This window comes from Crocodylus porosus, unplaced genomic scaffold (assembly GCF_001723895.1).
Source record: "Crocodylus porosus isolate Cpor-Errol unplaced genomic scaffold, CroPor_comp1, whole genome shotgun sequence".
Taxonomy (NCBI): domain Eukaryota; kingdom Metazoa; phylum Chordata; order Crocodylia; family Crocodylidae; genus Crocodylus; species Crocodylus porosus.
This window is the reverse complement of record NW_017728911.1, coordinates 31,898,784-31,914,496: the sequence shown is the minus strand read 5'-3', so window position 1 is coordinate 31,914,496 and position 15,713 is coordinate 31,898,784. Positions and strand designations below refer to the sequence as shown.

Sequence of the window (15,713 nt, the reverse complement as noted above, 5' to 3'; positions counted from 1 at the left end):
CAATGCTGCTAGGCATTGCGCATCCTGGTGAATGAAGGGGGTAGGCGTGGCTCTGATTTTTTTAATGACAAAAAAGCCAAAGGTCAATGCAAAACTATAGATATTTAAAATTTATTTTATTATGATGATAGAGGCACTGGTAGACTTCTAAACTGCTTTAAAATCGTAGAAATAAAAACAAAACATTGCCCAACTGATTTAAATTCCCTTTCTATATATACGTATGTCTAGTGGTCTTTTGTTTTACTTGTGGAAGAACATGGATTTTGGGGTGTTTTAAAGAGTGACTTTGGGATTTTTTTTTATCAGGGATTTTGCAGTTTTTAAATAGGCAACACCAGAATTCCTGCTAGTGAGGCAAGTGCCAGGACCCAGGCAAAGGAGCCTACTCAGAGCTGGCACCCGGCACCCAGCTGGAGGTTGCTGACCTGGCCACTTAGGGCCAGGAGGACATGCTTTGATATTTCAAAGCAGGCCACCATACTGAGAACATCTTCTGGGCGATGGCTGCCACACATGGCAGCAGTGTGACAAGGCCAACTGTGCTGCTACAGCCCATTGGCAACTCACTCAGAAGTGCAGATGCCTCTAGTGGCCATCTGCCTCTAGTCCCCATCTGGCAGGTGAGCAGCCCTGAAGCCATATGCTGTTGCAGGTGGCAACAAGTCACAGCCAGGCTCCCACCCCTACTGCCAGACTGCTGTAGTGGGTAGAGGGTGCAGGGAGTTCTCAGGGCTGCTGCAGCAGCCCAGCTGGCACAAGGGGTAGTGTCCCCAGGTACCAATTGGCTGGGCCCCAGAAGCTCCTGAGAGCAAGTAGCCCTGAGCTACTTGCCAGCGCAGCCCACATGCTGGCCCCAGCCTCTAGATCCCCCTGCAGATCTGCGTGGAGCCAGGCATTTGTCTCACAGCAAAGCGCATGTCCGGGCACATGCACCGAGGCAAAAAGCCCCAGCTTAAATTTGCACTACTTCTATTTGAGCTGCTGCAAGCGCACGTGCCTGCATGTGTGGATGCATCCTCTGAGTTCTTTACAACAAAAGGACTGCTCTTATTTTTTTGGAGTCACAAAACGAGTGAAAGCTAAGAGCTGGCATTTTTCAAGGTGTACCTTGAGTCTAACAAGTTTGAGAACCACTGGCTTAAGCAATATAATGACCATATGTCTATGTATCTAAACCTACAGTGAACTGCTTGAATGCAGTTTGAAACACGTGCACTGATGCACCCTTACCCCCTGTGAACCCAGGTGTGTAACAAGCAGCAGATGACCAGGTCACTGGCCCCAAGTGCTCACTTAAGAGGGACCCAGTCCCTGCCACACATCCATCTCCCATTTTTTTGCCTCTGTATGAAGGGGAAATACAGTATGGGGAGAAAAGAAATGAATCATTTGAATGCAGAGCAGTCACACAGGGCCATATAGGGCAGACCAAGAAAATACCGAAGCCACTAATTGCTTCTCATGGAAGTTGGGAGATTACCTGTCTTATCCCCAAGAAGAGCACAAGCCCCATTTCAATACATTCCCAATGCCAACCTTTAGCTTTAGCTGTTTCATTGTGCCCTTATCATGTATATTTTAAGTATCATTTGCTTGCTTACTCGTTATGGTCAGATACTGAGTACAGTGCTACAATAAGTTGTCTACAGCCAACAGGAAACTTGCGTTCTAAACAGATTAATCAAGCAAATCAGAGTTTAAAATAAAACTGTTTACTGCATTTCAAAACATTATTTATCATAACAAATCACACATTGCAATGTATACAGGTACAGGCCTTTCCCAAACCCTTTGTTTGGTAGGTCTCCACCATGATGATCTAATACAAGTTATTCTACATAAAAACAAACACATATCTACATTTTAAAAAATAGATATTACCCTGTCTCCTGAACAGAAAACAGTTCACACGGAAACTTATATAGGAAAAAAAAAATAGTATTAAAATATTGGTCCCAATTTCTGAATAAATAAGGTATTTTTCTGGCAGTTAAATGTTTTTATTCAAATGAGTGAGCAGATCTCATACATCTCATAAAAAAGTCCAACTTGGTCCTTGCAAAATGACAAGCTACAGTAGGATGCACTAGATGATAGTTTAAAGCAAGACAATGAGGCATTGTTTACACACAAGATTGAGTAACTGGTTTAACAAAGGGGTCCATGGACATCTATTGTACATACAAATAGGAGATTTACTGGAGCTTTTATAATTTCTACAACTCTTCCAACCAGCTTCATTAACTTGAAGTAAATCAAATCATGCAGAGATCTGGCTCAGCCAGAGAGACATACCGGGAAAGATAAAAGATGAAGAAGAACAGACACAAGACGATAAGCTTTAAGATCTTTGGCATTTTTCATAAGCAATTTCTTTGAAGTTTTTTTAGTGTGTACGTTTTCCCCACTATCCCACATGCATACACCATACAAGCACTGTACATGTATAGTTACTTTTATATGCACACTTCCATGTATACACAAGTTTTTTCCTTTTTTAAATTAGATAATTAATTACACATTAGTTACAACTCTTTTCCATCCTCTCATATAAATCTACATAAATGCTGAGAAAATACAGGTCTTTATAAAATGTATATAAAAACTGTCGCACCTTAAATTGAGGCATGAAGAAGGGCTCTTAAGGGTCTTTTAAAACTAAATTATCAGAGAATGATTGGATTGGAAGAATAATCCATTACTTGGTTAGCTTTCTTTTGCAACAGGCATGCACTTTGCTCCACGGAAAGGTGGTGGTGTCGGGCATGACTTCACTGAATAATAAAGCCCTGCAATTCCTGCTCTACTTTAAGACCAATAATCAGTCAGATTAAAATAACCAATATCCAGTGGTTCTCTCATTTTTTTACTCTGTCAACCACTTCAGGAAAAATACCGGGGACTGGGAGATCTGTCCTAAATTTTAGTCCCATCTCTGCCACTGTGGTATTGAGTTAGTGGGATTTCACACCACCTAAGAAAATATCTTGGTACAAATCTCACTGAAATGTCATGGACTCTGGCTGCCTTCATGGCTCTGTGTCTCAATTTCCTCATACAGAATAGGGCTGCCCAGCTTAGTAATGCATTGTTGTTTATGGATAAAAAGTTCTGTCTATATAGGAATCACAGTATTATAAGAATGATATTTGTCTCAAGAGCCCATCTCCTCTCCCAAAATACCACTCATTTTGCTCTGTGAAGCACCAGGAAGAACTCCATAGGACATGAGTAGTTAGTAGCCTGAAGTCTGAGAGCTAGTGCACTGAAGCAACATGTCTACAAGCACTAGGTTGGGACCTGCACTCTCCTGCTCAAGCACTTGTTTCTTAATGGTTTTAACTTCATTTGCTTCTAGAGCCATAGTGTTGACATCTCTGGATCTGGATAAAAGCAACCAGCATGCTGAAAAATCTGAGATGACATTATAACCAGGCCAGACAGAAAACACAGGTCAGTGAGTTATGTTTTCTAAATTTTCTCAGCTCTTCCCCAGCAGCTGATTCCAACGCATCCGTTGCCAGCAACGGACCTCCTGGCAGAAGATTTGCGCATCAAAGGGTTAACCGCAGTTTTTCAAACACAGACATACTGGATGAAAAATTGAGATACCGCAGGAGCTTTCAGCTTTCTGCTAATTATGATTAAAAAACAACTTTCTAAAACATAAATTGCTCTGCGTAGAAGGGGTTTGAGCACTGAATTAACGAGTCTTTGATACCCATCTTCTGTTCAAGCAGTGTAACTGAGAAAAGAAGAGCTTGCATATTGTATTGTAAATCTGTTGGATACGTTAAGAACTAGTTCAGAGCCTCTCCTCCCACCAGCTTTGCTGATCTGCTACCCTAGGAGGAACGATCACTTCCTACATACAAAAGAGAGTGCCGCCACATTTGAGCCTCCCTAGGTAAGCTAAGTAAAAAAAAAAAATATATATATATATATAGGCACAATTGCACTTTTGTTTTCTTCCTGCATTAGCCAGTCTATACAGTCTCCTCTCTTGTTAAATTGGATCTTGAGGCCAAAAAACCAAGGCAGGATAAGTTCATGCGGAAAAGAACAGAAACGCACATCTCCAAGTGAACTGCGGCAGGTCCGCGACAGTGATTGTAGTGTTGGTTTGAACCAAAAAGGAGGAGTGGGGGAAGAAAGCGTGTGTGCGTGTGTGTACGGAGATGGATGCTGCATTCCAAACGCTGTCTGCATCCTATGGAGCGCTCCGCTTCTTCCTAGAGGGACTGGCATTGCTATATGGTTTCAATTCAACATACTGCACCTGTAAAAACAAATAGACATGACGTCTGCAGTTAGGTAACTCTAGCTCACTACAGTGTGTGTTAATGGCTCCCCGAGGACAAACTGAGAGAAACTAAGGAAGGTTCAAAAGTAATGAATCATTTTCTAAACACAGGGACATGGGGGATTAATTGCAGGAAGGATTTGAGAAGTCATGCATCATTTCTTGAAACAAAAATATTAAAAGCAGATTGTTCTAATGAGATGCATGGGACCCTACCTGGTCTCAGTAATGCAGGGCCAACCCTTATGCTGGGTTTGTTTCCGAGTTGTGTGGGAGCATGTCTGTCTGTGCGCATGTGCATGCATGGTGTGTGTTTTAGCCCTGGTAACTACCCATAAATTTAATAAACTCCTATTGGGATTTATAAAGTAAGTGGATCCTACTATCCTATACGTTGTCGTAAGCTACACTCAGATACTGGGGTCTAGACCTCTTTAATCATTTTAAAGCAGAAACTATTTTCCTGAATTGAACCTAGACAGAGTCCCTGCCCCCTTCCACAGACATTGGGCTTGTGATATAATGGTTAAAACATCTGGGATAAACCCAAATGTGGTATAATCCCCAATGGCCAATGTCTGCTGCATTACAGACAAGTGTCCCCCTTTGAAACCATGGGAATCTTATGCCGAGGACGCCTTCATCCTCCTCTGTCTTTTATCCATCACGTTTGCTAATAGTGTGCTGTTAACACGCTATAACATAGGGCATTTTATAACTCACAGTAGTAGCACAATGAAACAAAGGTGCTTTAACAACATGTACAGTGGAGTGGACAGAGATGGCTTTGATACTGCCATGGAATGGCTTTAATTAGCATCTCGTGTTGGACGCCACATGTGCTTACTATTTTTAGCATTTGTACAAAACTCCCCTAGGATGGCCTAGCCCATCAGACGTTTTACCAGCGCTTCCTCACAGCAAAATAGCTTCATTTTCCTTCAACAAAAAGGACCCAGAGATGACAGGAAGCATTCAAGGAAACGGTAAAATATCAATCTTAAATACAGCATAGATGGAAAAGCAGCTTATCTTTAAATACAAACATTAAAAGGGCAAGTGCAAGGCCTTGCCGCAAATCCAGTGCACTCCAGAACAACAACAGCAAAGATGCACAGACACTTAAGTGCCACGTCTCAATGATTATCTTTGCCGAGCTTCCCTCCCCCCCACCCCACAAATCTACTGAGAGATTTCTCCCTAGCTATAAGCATCACCATCAGCCAATCTGGTGATCTCTTGAAATGAGTGCTGTCGTAAGCCTTTCCAACCCTGTTTCGACCAGATGCCTTGACACTGCATGGAGGCAATTATTTTCCAATCTCCAGCAGAGTGAAATCACAACAGGCTAGATTTCATCCCCCTTACTCGTAGCAGGCAGCACCTTACGCTGCGAATACCACTCATCAAGGAACCAGGTCCCGTTTCGGATGGGAATTCGGAGCTGCAGAGCCATGGCCCAGTGTCACCAGAGATTCAGGCTGACGACACCAGAATAAGCGATTCTTTATGTTTTGCGTGGCTCATTATCAGATCAAACTATTTCCCTTCCTCTGAGAAAATAAACAGACCTCAACACTTCAAAGGACTCGCTGTTTGAATAATTTGCGGCCATCTAGGCAAACTAACTTTAATACAGAGCTTTAACAACAACAAAAAAATATAATAATAATAATTGACGCGACTGAAGTTGGGGAAAGCCGAACACTGGCGAGATTAACAGATCTAAACTCATGCTAGTGGAAGATCAGTCTTATCCAGGTTACATTGTATGGATCTCAAATATTTCTTTAATAAAAAAAAAAAAAAGAAAGGAGTGAAGCGCTGTCCAAAGAGAGGCCTGGAGTTCAAGGTGGGAAGGGAGGAAGAGTCAGAAAGGCAGCTGCCACAAAGCAAATCACAGCACGCATGAACTCATGGAAATAATGCCCCCTCCCCTCCATCTCAAGAAGGGGGAATTCAGCAAAAACCCTTTTGGATGATCATCGCTATCAAAGAGACTGTGCTTTATCCGAGTAGAGGAGTGATAAATAGCACCGTTCAGGGAACCATGTTGATGATTCCAAGATCATTTTTAAGTAGCTCTTTTCAGGATAAAATTTTCCACACTCATCTTATGCTTCTGACAAAGGGTTTTGGCTCCCCTCTCTTCTCACAGTTATCCCCTCCCTTTATGGGTTTTCCTGATGCCTTATCTCAGTTATTCAAAGCATTTTTGGCATTGTATTCCCCAAGCCTAGGGCCTGGCAGCTCTTACTGCCGCTTCATGCCCCTGTTGGTGGTGGCCATTCATTACTTACCTTTTGAACATCAGAAGGTACCCTGGAGAGGAAATCTAGTAACTCATTATTGTCGATGGCGTAGGGATTTCTAAGCTTCTTAGTAAATTTATTTATGCCTAAAAACAAAACAAAAACAATGCAGACCCTCAGTATTTTTTTCCCCTTTAAATTACTCAGACAAAGGGGAGGGGGAGGAAAGGAGAATTCACAAGTAAAAATTAGTGTGAAAATAATGACTAGGCTTCAAGTCGTGCACATGTTGCTGTCATGTGGAATCATTCACGAGTGCCTCTTCGAGGAAGAAAAGGGGATTATTATATAAAGCCCCTGCTTTACTTTGGTGGTGAAAATCCCATTACCGTGCCAGCGGAGGGGCTGTGGTTGCAAAACCAGAGATTGTGGAATTCATTCACTTTTTGCAGCAGGGGGAGGCATGTATGGATTAACGACCCACACTGCTCTCAAGTATCCCATCCCAGCTGGGCCTCGACCTGCTTCAGACCAAGTACAGCTCCCCGCAGAACACATCCCCTAAGGCCCCATGGGAAAACACAGGAGGGCGGGGACAGAAATCGGGCAGAGGGCAGCTCTTTTCTTTCCTCCCCCCGCTTGTGTTTCTTTTGAAAAAGAAAGCTATTGAGGAAATCTCTTCCCCACCACGTTTCGCAGCTTTTTATCCTCTCACTGCAGAGCCAGATTTGACACGTCGATTGTATTTCAATGCTGCGGGAAAGTGTGAAAACTTATTATTAGGATTTTATTTTCTGATCTTGCTAAGGTTGATAACTTGATTTTAAGCACTGCTCCTCGGAGGAGCTGGGCCTGCTTCTGCATCAGGTGTACATGGTGCTTGCAATGGAGACAAGGATGTAGCTTTTGGATCATGACAGAGGGGGTAAGGGCTCATTTTCTGATTCGTGTAAGTAAAGGGGGCACTGGACACCCACGAGCTGGCCCCATCTCTGGGCAATCGCATGCGAATGAGGTGCAGGACTAGAGAACCTGGTTTCTCTTCCCGACTCACACTTGCGACTTGGTTTCTCTCTACCCCAGTTTCTCTGCGTGTGCCTACACATTTGCAGTGTTCTTTGTTCTCCTCTTTAATCGACCATTTTAGATGGATGACACGCACTTTAGATACGCAAAGATTACGAATGCTCTAAATTATCCATTCTAATTGGCTTCAAAAAATTAAGATCTTGAAAGCAGAAAAAGGGGCGAAACCATTAAATGTAATAATATTCCAGGCCAAAATTTTCCCAGACATTTCCCTGCACGCCATTTCAAATCCCGTAATTGCTACCTCCTCCCTTTCTCTCTATAAAATGTACCCGTTTCATATACGAGATTCAGCTCTTAAGCCATATTCTTGTAGCAAAATGCCAACACAGTTTTCTGTGTACCTGATTTTTAAAAAACAGGAAAATACCATAAGGTCTTTTAAGGACTTGCCACAGGGTAGTTGTTTAACATGTATCATATCTGAAGGCCCTGTCAGTCTAGATGATGTTGAATGAATGTATAGTATTTTTGTGTATGCTGGATGTTCCTCACACAGAAGCAGAAAAACATTTTGTTACTGAGCTTTTCATTCCCACGACTTTCCCTCTCTTCCCTTTGTTCTCTCTTTTGATTCAGACTTGTATTTCGTTCTTCCTCCAGCTCTGACTTTGGATGGCGTCGCCCACTCATTGTCCTCCCCCGTAGCCCTTAATGTTGAGAGTGACACCAGCTCATCAAAGCTGACCATTGTGCAGAAGCAGGCAGCAACAGCGTGGCTAGACCATGCATTCAGGATTGCACAGTGAAGCTCCCCTACCCCCTGGTTTTTGATCACTGCAGTTGGATTTGGGACTGCGTGTAACTGAGGAAACTGGTGATGGGACGCAAGAGCATGCTATGGAAACATCCGCCTTTCCCTTGCTAGAGACCCACAGACAGAGTCTTGTTTTCAGCCCCTGGACATGAATGCAGGTATAAATCTTCACGTAAGCATTCAAGCCTTCTGCCCCCATGCTGGTGTTAGTGTTCGAGAAGCGTACACAACACTCCACCCCCCCGCCCAAAAAAAAAATATATAAAAAAGGATGTATGCTTGAATTCTTTACCTTAAATATCAAGGCAAGGAGGCATCCTAAAATTCCTCGTATCACTGAATTTTAGCTAATAATATCACTAAGATTATACCCCTTAATGTTAGTTCAAACGATACCATTAAAGTCAAATAATGCTTAGACACAGTGAGTACAGCAAAACTGAACCACAGTGTAGGTAATGCATACACAGCAAAGCGAAGATGTGGCTAATCTAGATAACAACTGTCCTGAAGACACAGCAACATGACCTTCTGCCTGGGTTAGAAACCGGGGGATGTACCCAGCAGAGTCCCCAGAAGGTTCATACTTTAGTTGCTATCCCATGCGAAAGCCAATGCCTCCGTGTTTTCACTGCTATTGTTACCTGTGCTTGCTCGACTGAAGTTGGCTATAATCACATTTTCCAGGACACTTACTCTAATGATTTTAATACTGGATCGCAACCTTCAGAAGTGCCCCTTACTTATATTTGGTCAACCCTCCTTGCAATGATACCAAAATGTGAGTGGTTTGCTGTCCCCTACATTGAGATCCTAAAAGGCTGGTTCAGACCCCTTTTTGTGCCCTAATATTTTGATAGTTTACAAAATATTTCAAGTCTATTATTCCTCCTTTTGACTCAATCACATCTTTCTCCCTTAATACTCCAGGCATCGCTTTTCTGTCCCTTCCACCCTTCCCCTGACATGCCAACTGAACCCTCTCTTCCCAATTCTCATCCCGCTCTGCACTGTCAATGGTCTGCTGTGGAAAAGGGACAAGTAGTTGCCTCCAATTTACTTGAACTCCATCAGGTACTGCTTAGGGTGTCTCATCCCCCAGGCAAGAGAAAATGAATAATATCTTGCCCTCTTCTTCTGCCTGATCCTGGGACTCATGATTTCTAACTTCCTGAATTACAGTATGCCAAGCTGGAATACACAAAGGTAAGAAGCCTTTTGCCTGGGATGAGTCCCACATAAATTGAAATCTGGACAGAGAGCTGAGCCAACCTCCATGTAGTTTACTCATTCCTAAACATAAATCTACCTTTGCACGTTCTCATTCTCACCTCCTACAAAGCAACCAGTTACCAAGACACCTATTCATACTGTTCCTTAGCAGGTTTTGAGAGGAAATTATCTTAAAACAAACACTTGACAGCAAAGGAAGCACTATCTATTACTTATGGAAAGTGTATTCATAGCACTGAACAACAACTCTGTTCAGAAGCACGTCAAATGTTTCTCTGTACCTTTATTCTTTCCTCCTTGTGAAATACATTTTTCTCCCATCCCCTTCATCTCCCTTTGAAATGCAGGTTACAGGTGCATATTCCATTATCTTAATTAGCCAGAGACAAACAAGTTACAGAAGAAAGAGACAGTTACCCTACAGTATCCTTAGAAACTAGATGAGGAAATAAAACCTATCGGGTCATTTAATCTACTCTCAACTTGTGGTCAGGCAAGCCTGTTTCTCTACAGTATATACATGGGCTAGTGCTTTCTCTGATCTACACCAAAAATATCCTCAGCAACTGGTCCATCTTCTATTTTCACAAGAGATTCTCACGCTGTTAGATATTTTTTCCACCTAATTTTTCCATTTGCTCTTTCACCTCCGGTACAGCCATGAACCTTCGTTTAGCCCTGAACAGTTTTTGTCACCATTCTCCATTTTGCAATCCCAAAAGGTGCTAAATAGTTCAAGTGGTTTGCTGAGTACCCTGAACTCCCAATGCCCTTTTACACCGAGATCCACAAGGTATGATGCCCCTTACTCCACTGGGTACTCATTGGAGTTATGGGTGTAAAGAAGAGTTTGGCACCAAGAGATTTACCTTTGTGGATCTGAGCCTTGATTTTTAAGTCCTTCACACACTTCTATTAAGTGATATGCCCTCTGCTGTTCCTTCATGTGTCTGAGCCACGTTAGCACTAACACTTAAATCGTTGTCAAATTCTGCAGGTCAGCAGAAGCTTCATCAACCCAACAGAGAAGATGCCGGCAGTATCTTAAATACATAAAGGCTCCAATTTCTGGTACCAGTAAAAAAAATTCTAAGAAAAAGCTCAGCATTGTCAAACTCTCAGTCCATCACTAGAAAGGCTTTCCCCCCCACAGAAAAAAGTCTTTATAGAGTGTTCTTGGGGTCTTCATTGTCAAAATACTCTCCCCAAGACTACACTTGATCATCTGCAATGCCAACCTGACATTTATGCCAACATATGTTTACAGTGCTCTACATTGGGCAGAAAGGAACACCTATGTGAAAGAATGAGGGGATCCCAATTTGGCACGAAGTCCAGAAGCACGCAAAAGCCTATGGCAGAACATGGGAACCTTCCTGGACTTTCCATTACTGACCGGAGAGTAGCCATTCTTTTTCAGTGAAATGTTAAAGGCCAACTTGAATGTGAAATTGTGAAACAAGAAATCAACCAAAGACTGGATTGCGTTAAGTCTGGTCTAAATGGGGACTGTGGAGTCTTATTCCATTACCTGGATGAGCTTTTTGCTTCTTTGTCCATACAAAGAAGTTATTACTTGTTTGTCTCTTTCAGCACTGATCCCACTTTCTCCGCCCCCTCCTCCCCGCATTCAAATTCCTCGCTCTATTCGATAGCCTGCTCTGTGCATGTCCTTCCATAGTGTTTGATGAACTGAGCTCATGCTCATGAAAACTTATGCATCCCTGGTTCAATCAGTCTATAATATGCATCTTCCCCCTGGTTTCTGCCTGACTTCAGACTAACACAACTAAGTACTTCCCTTAGCAAGTGAACAGTTTACATTATTCCCCATTACGACTGGATACTGGGATCTCTGCATGACAGCGAGGTAGTACGGACCACTTACCCCAGATTAGAACAATGTACCTCAGCGGTATGAAATACAAAATAATTGTTGCTGCTGCCAGTACTAAACAGGCCAAGACGGACAGGAAAGGCACTGACCAGTTGAATGTGCTGTAAATAATAAGAAGAAAAAGAACCTTCAGAGTTACCAACCGTAAATGTGGAGCCTGCTAATAACTCAATGAGCCCTTTTACAATATTCAATGAATATAAACAAACAGTAAGAAGAAGCACAAATCCATTGGAAGACAGACAGTAGTTCCTTGAATCTATGCTATTCTGTCTCAAGGGTGTTTCCTCCAAGGAAGATACTCTGCAAGACTCACTTATGTAGCAGGTTGAGCATTTTTCTTCTTCTGAAGTACCATATGTTGCATGCACAGCTAGCCCGTGCTCACCAGATGTATGCACTGAATCCTGCCTCCACCAACATTCAATGCTGAACGCTCATCAGGATTACCCACAGAAGAGCATGATGGCAACGGCTTGTAGGAAAAGGGGCTAGAAATGTGGCCACTGACATTTTTTTTTAAAGAGACAGTCTCTGGGTATGCCGAGCCCTCCGTTGTGGTAACATGCAGTAAAGGATTCCACCTTTCTAATTGTATGGTCGTAATTTTTACCAAGCCATTACTGCTACATGAGAGCAGCACTCCAAGGCTGCCACATCAGCAACGTGCTTCAGATTTGTTTTAGAGGGAGCACACATAGAGGAACGAAGGGGTATTATAAACAGTCACACACACTTAGGTTTTCGTACCAACCAGGATTGCCAGTAGCAGCTTCAGTCATGACCCTGTCTCTCCAATGATGTGGACAATGATCCACTTCAAACAAGACTGGAAAGCACAATCTGTTTCACTCCGACCATCCAAAAGCCCAGTTACTAACAACACAAGCCCTTTCTGGTAGAGCTAGAGAGGGAATGACTAGGTTGCCTCTCCGCAGCTGTCCTGCCTTGGACCCCACCTCTCTCACCTGTACCTACCATCCTGCAGTTGTAATGAAACACTGAGATAACTCAAGTCCAGGACAATGACTATTCATTAACTCATAGGTAGATTTGCAGGTCTGGCCACTGGTGAGTACTCCTGCTGACATCCACACATCAAGATGAAGATGAATAAGAGGGATATTTTTAATGTTCATCAATAAGAGCACCGGCTATAAAATAAAATAATGCTTATTTGATAGATTATGTTAATACAAGAGGAAAAATAATTCGTAAGTTTCAATAGAGATATTCAAAATTAAGAGAAGAGAAGATAGAAAAGGTTCCGCAATACAGAGCAGATTGGTAAAGTCAACACCGAACTTTGAAACACAAAATAGCTCAATACAGTTAGGCTATTAACATCCCTTTGATTGCATAAGCAGAGTGACAGACGGAAGCTCTGGCACAAATCAGTCTGTCACTTAAAAACAAAAAACAAAAAAAAAACAAAAAAACCACAACTTTAGTGGCAATTTTTTTAATGATACATTACTGCCAAATTACAATGGAATTCCTATGAAATTACATAGGCCATCCAACATTAATAGGGTTCTTTAACATCATTGTTACCAAAATGAATACCAGAATTAATAGTGCTAAGGCACTGAGAGTCTTCCTGCTACGCAGCTGGACAGAACAGTACCCTGTTTATGGACTGGAATACATCTCTTGGCCATTTCCACTCCAGCTGCGATGGTCGGAGTGGAACCACAACACATGGACTTGCAGTATTTTTAGCTCTAACCCAGCTCCTCATTCAAGTGTGGCTCTGTCACACACTGTCACTTTGTGTTATAAAGGCTAAAAGTGATGGTCAATGACACTTCCAACATGAGCATAATTATAAAAGAAGAGAGTGTATGTGTGCACATAGAGAAGCTATTTAGGGATCTCCACCTTCTTCCTTGTGCGAGAAGGAAGCCTTCTGCCTTATGCTATGACAAATGAGCGAACCTCAAGGGAGGAAGTAGGCAAGCTCAGTCAATGAAAAGAGAGGCCCGTAAAGACTCAGGGGACAGAGGAGGCAAACGACCCTTACATGCAGGCTATGGAGGATGGTGGGGAGGCAGCACCACTCCACAGCTGATTCGGACAGCAGCTAAGCAGCACAAATACCCTCCAAGGTATCCCTGTATCCTCCCTCTTCTATCAGCACTATTTCTCGCATTCACAGCCTAGGGCTTCCACTTAGGCAGAGCGGTAGACCAGCAAAGGGGACAGGCTCAGCATGCCTGGGCAAGCATGTCAGCAAGAGAACTGGGAACACGCAACATTACTGACTTGTCTCTCTGTTTTGAGCAATGCTTTATCTACCACCACTTGGAAAGAAGAAACAGGTGCAGTGTTGGACAATCTCCTCCCTCAAAACTCAGAGCCATCATTTGAGGAAGGCACCCGTCCCTTTACAGTTTCCTGAGATTAGTGCCTTTTACTTACTTTTTAATTCTCTCCCCAAACGATGCTATTTCTTCTAAGACGTTTTGAACTGCTATTATAATATCTTGAACCCTGTAGATTCTTTCAATTAGCCCCTTTTTCTCCGATTCCTGAAAAGCAAACCAAATATTTTAATTCATTTAACATGTGATCACGTGTACATAGATAATACAGGTATGTAAAACGCTCCCATTGCCACTGGTGTGATGTGCATGCGTGTATAAAGTAGGAGGGAGGAGAGAAAACACGGTAGCTTACTGTTCAGCTATAAACTGCTACATGTCATCTTTTCCCAACATGAGCAAAGCAAACCTGCTTTTCCCGCAAGTCCAGTTTTCAACCCTTATCATCCAACTCTGCAAAGGCCTGCTCGCTAAAGGCATCTCAACCCTGATCTCCAATTCTAACTTCATCTTGAGTTGTAACTGCATGTTTCATTGAGAACGTAAGCTAAGACAGGAATACCTGCAAGTCTACTGGACTCCAGTAAGCATTACAGGTGGTCAGCATCCCTCAGGATCAAGCCTGCTGAGAAGCAATTACATATCTTTTTTTTATTTCCCCCCCCCAGAATGGGCTTTCTACTTTCCTGTTTGTGACTAGATCCATTATGTTTGCAGCATGATTGACAACCAGGACATTATTATTTAGAGAAATTAGTGATGTGTGCACAAATGCAAAGTTAAATGGCTTCCAATCTTTTGTGCTGGTTTCTTCTAGCTAGCCAACATGTTGTTTCCACCACACCTCATTGCAAAACAATAATCAGACTTATGGAGCCTATTTAGAGATCGGCAAATCTCTTAACCTTTTCAACACTCTTTATCCTGAGACCTAGATCAGAGCTCTTCTATAGGGCTAGGGATCTTGAGATCTTGTCTGAATTTTCTCTGAGGTCATCTCTACTATCAAATTCAAACTTTTGTGCTATGGGAGTATTTTTGCTTTAGCCAATATACTTTTGTCTGCCCCACTTTTCACACTAATTACAACATTTCTGTAGACCAGTTTGTTCGGGACATAGTTAAGCATCTTCTCTCCCGACTTCTTTCAGGAACCCTAAATTATTTGTATGCTTGTAAGAATCACCTAGAGCCACTAACTTTTGCTGCACAAATATGTCCATATCAAACTGACAGTTGGAAAGTACCCAGCGATTTGAATCAGAGAAACACTGCGGTGCTACCATAAAACAGCATTATAGTGAAGAATTCCAACTCTTGGCAAACCTGGAGTCTGCAACTAGCTTGGGATTTCACAGTTATGGTGAGAAGTCTTTAGGCTTTGGATTTTTGTCTTTTAGGTTAATGCATGTTCTGCCCACAGGAACTTTTCCTTTGGTGAAAAATTTAGAGGAAAAATGGCAAATCCCTTTTCAGAAGTCATTTTGCAAACTCATTTCTTTCTGCTTATTTTAGGCAAGAGCATTCCAGGAAAGAAACACACAGAAATAGAAAGCAAAGAAGGCATTAATATTAAAATGATTTATCTGAGACGTAGAAATCAGGATGCAATTATTATTATTCATATATCTTTACGTGCAACCTAACATGTATGCATGCATGCTAATGGAGGTGACTGCACATATTCAAAAAAGAAATGTATACAATGTTTTTATACAAAACCAGCAGCCCTGATACTTGAGCTTGGTACAATGCATTTTGATGGTCTAAGAATCAACTGGTTTAGGGGGTAAAATAGGAATTAAAACATTGTATTTTCACCAGTCAAAGGCCAGACTTTGAATGGTACTGGCTC

The 15,713-nt window shown here is 42.3% G+C and overlaps 1 protein-coding gene across 2 annotated transcripts in view; it reads right to left on the bottom strand.

Annotated features, from left to right (window-relative positions):
• Positions 1 to 1,697: 1,697 nt before the first annotated feature.
• MCTP2 (multiple C2 and transmembrane domain containing 2) overlaps positions 1,698 to 15,713 on the bottom strand; it is a 139,477-nt gene continuing 125,461 nt past the window's right edge. For both annotated transcript variants that reach the window (XM_019533768.1, XM_019533769.1), the window contains 4 exons: positions 13,956 to 14,065; positions 11,526 to 11,635; positions 6,607 to 6,704; positions 1,698 to 4,282 (listed from right to left, as the gene is read on the bottom strand). In XM_019533768.1, coding sequence (XP_019389313.1) covers positions 4,214 to 4,282; positions 6,607 to 6,704; positions 11,526 to 11,635; positions 13,956 to 14,065 — 387 coding nt within the window. In that variant the 3' untranslated portion in view covers positions 1,698 to 4,213. The remainder of the gene's footprint in view (positions 4,283 to 6,606; positions 6,705 to 11,525; positions 11,636 to 13,955; positions 14,066 to 15,713) is intronic.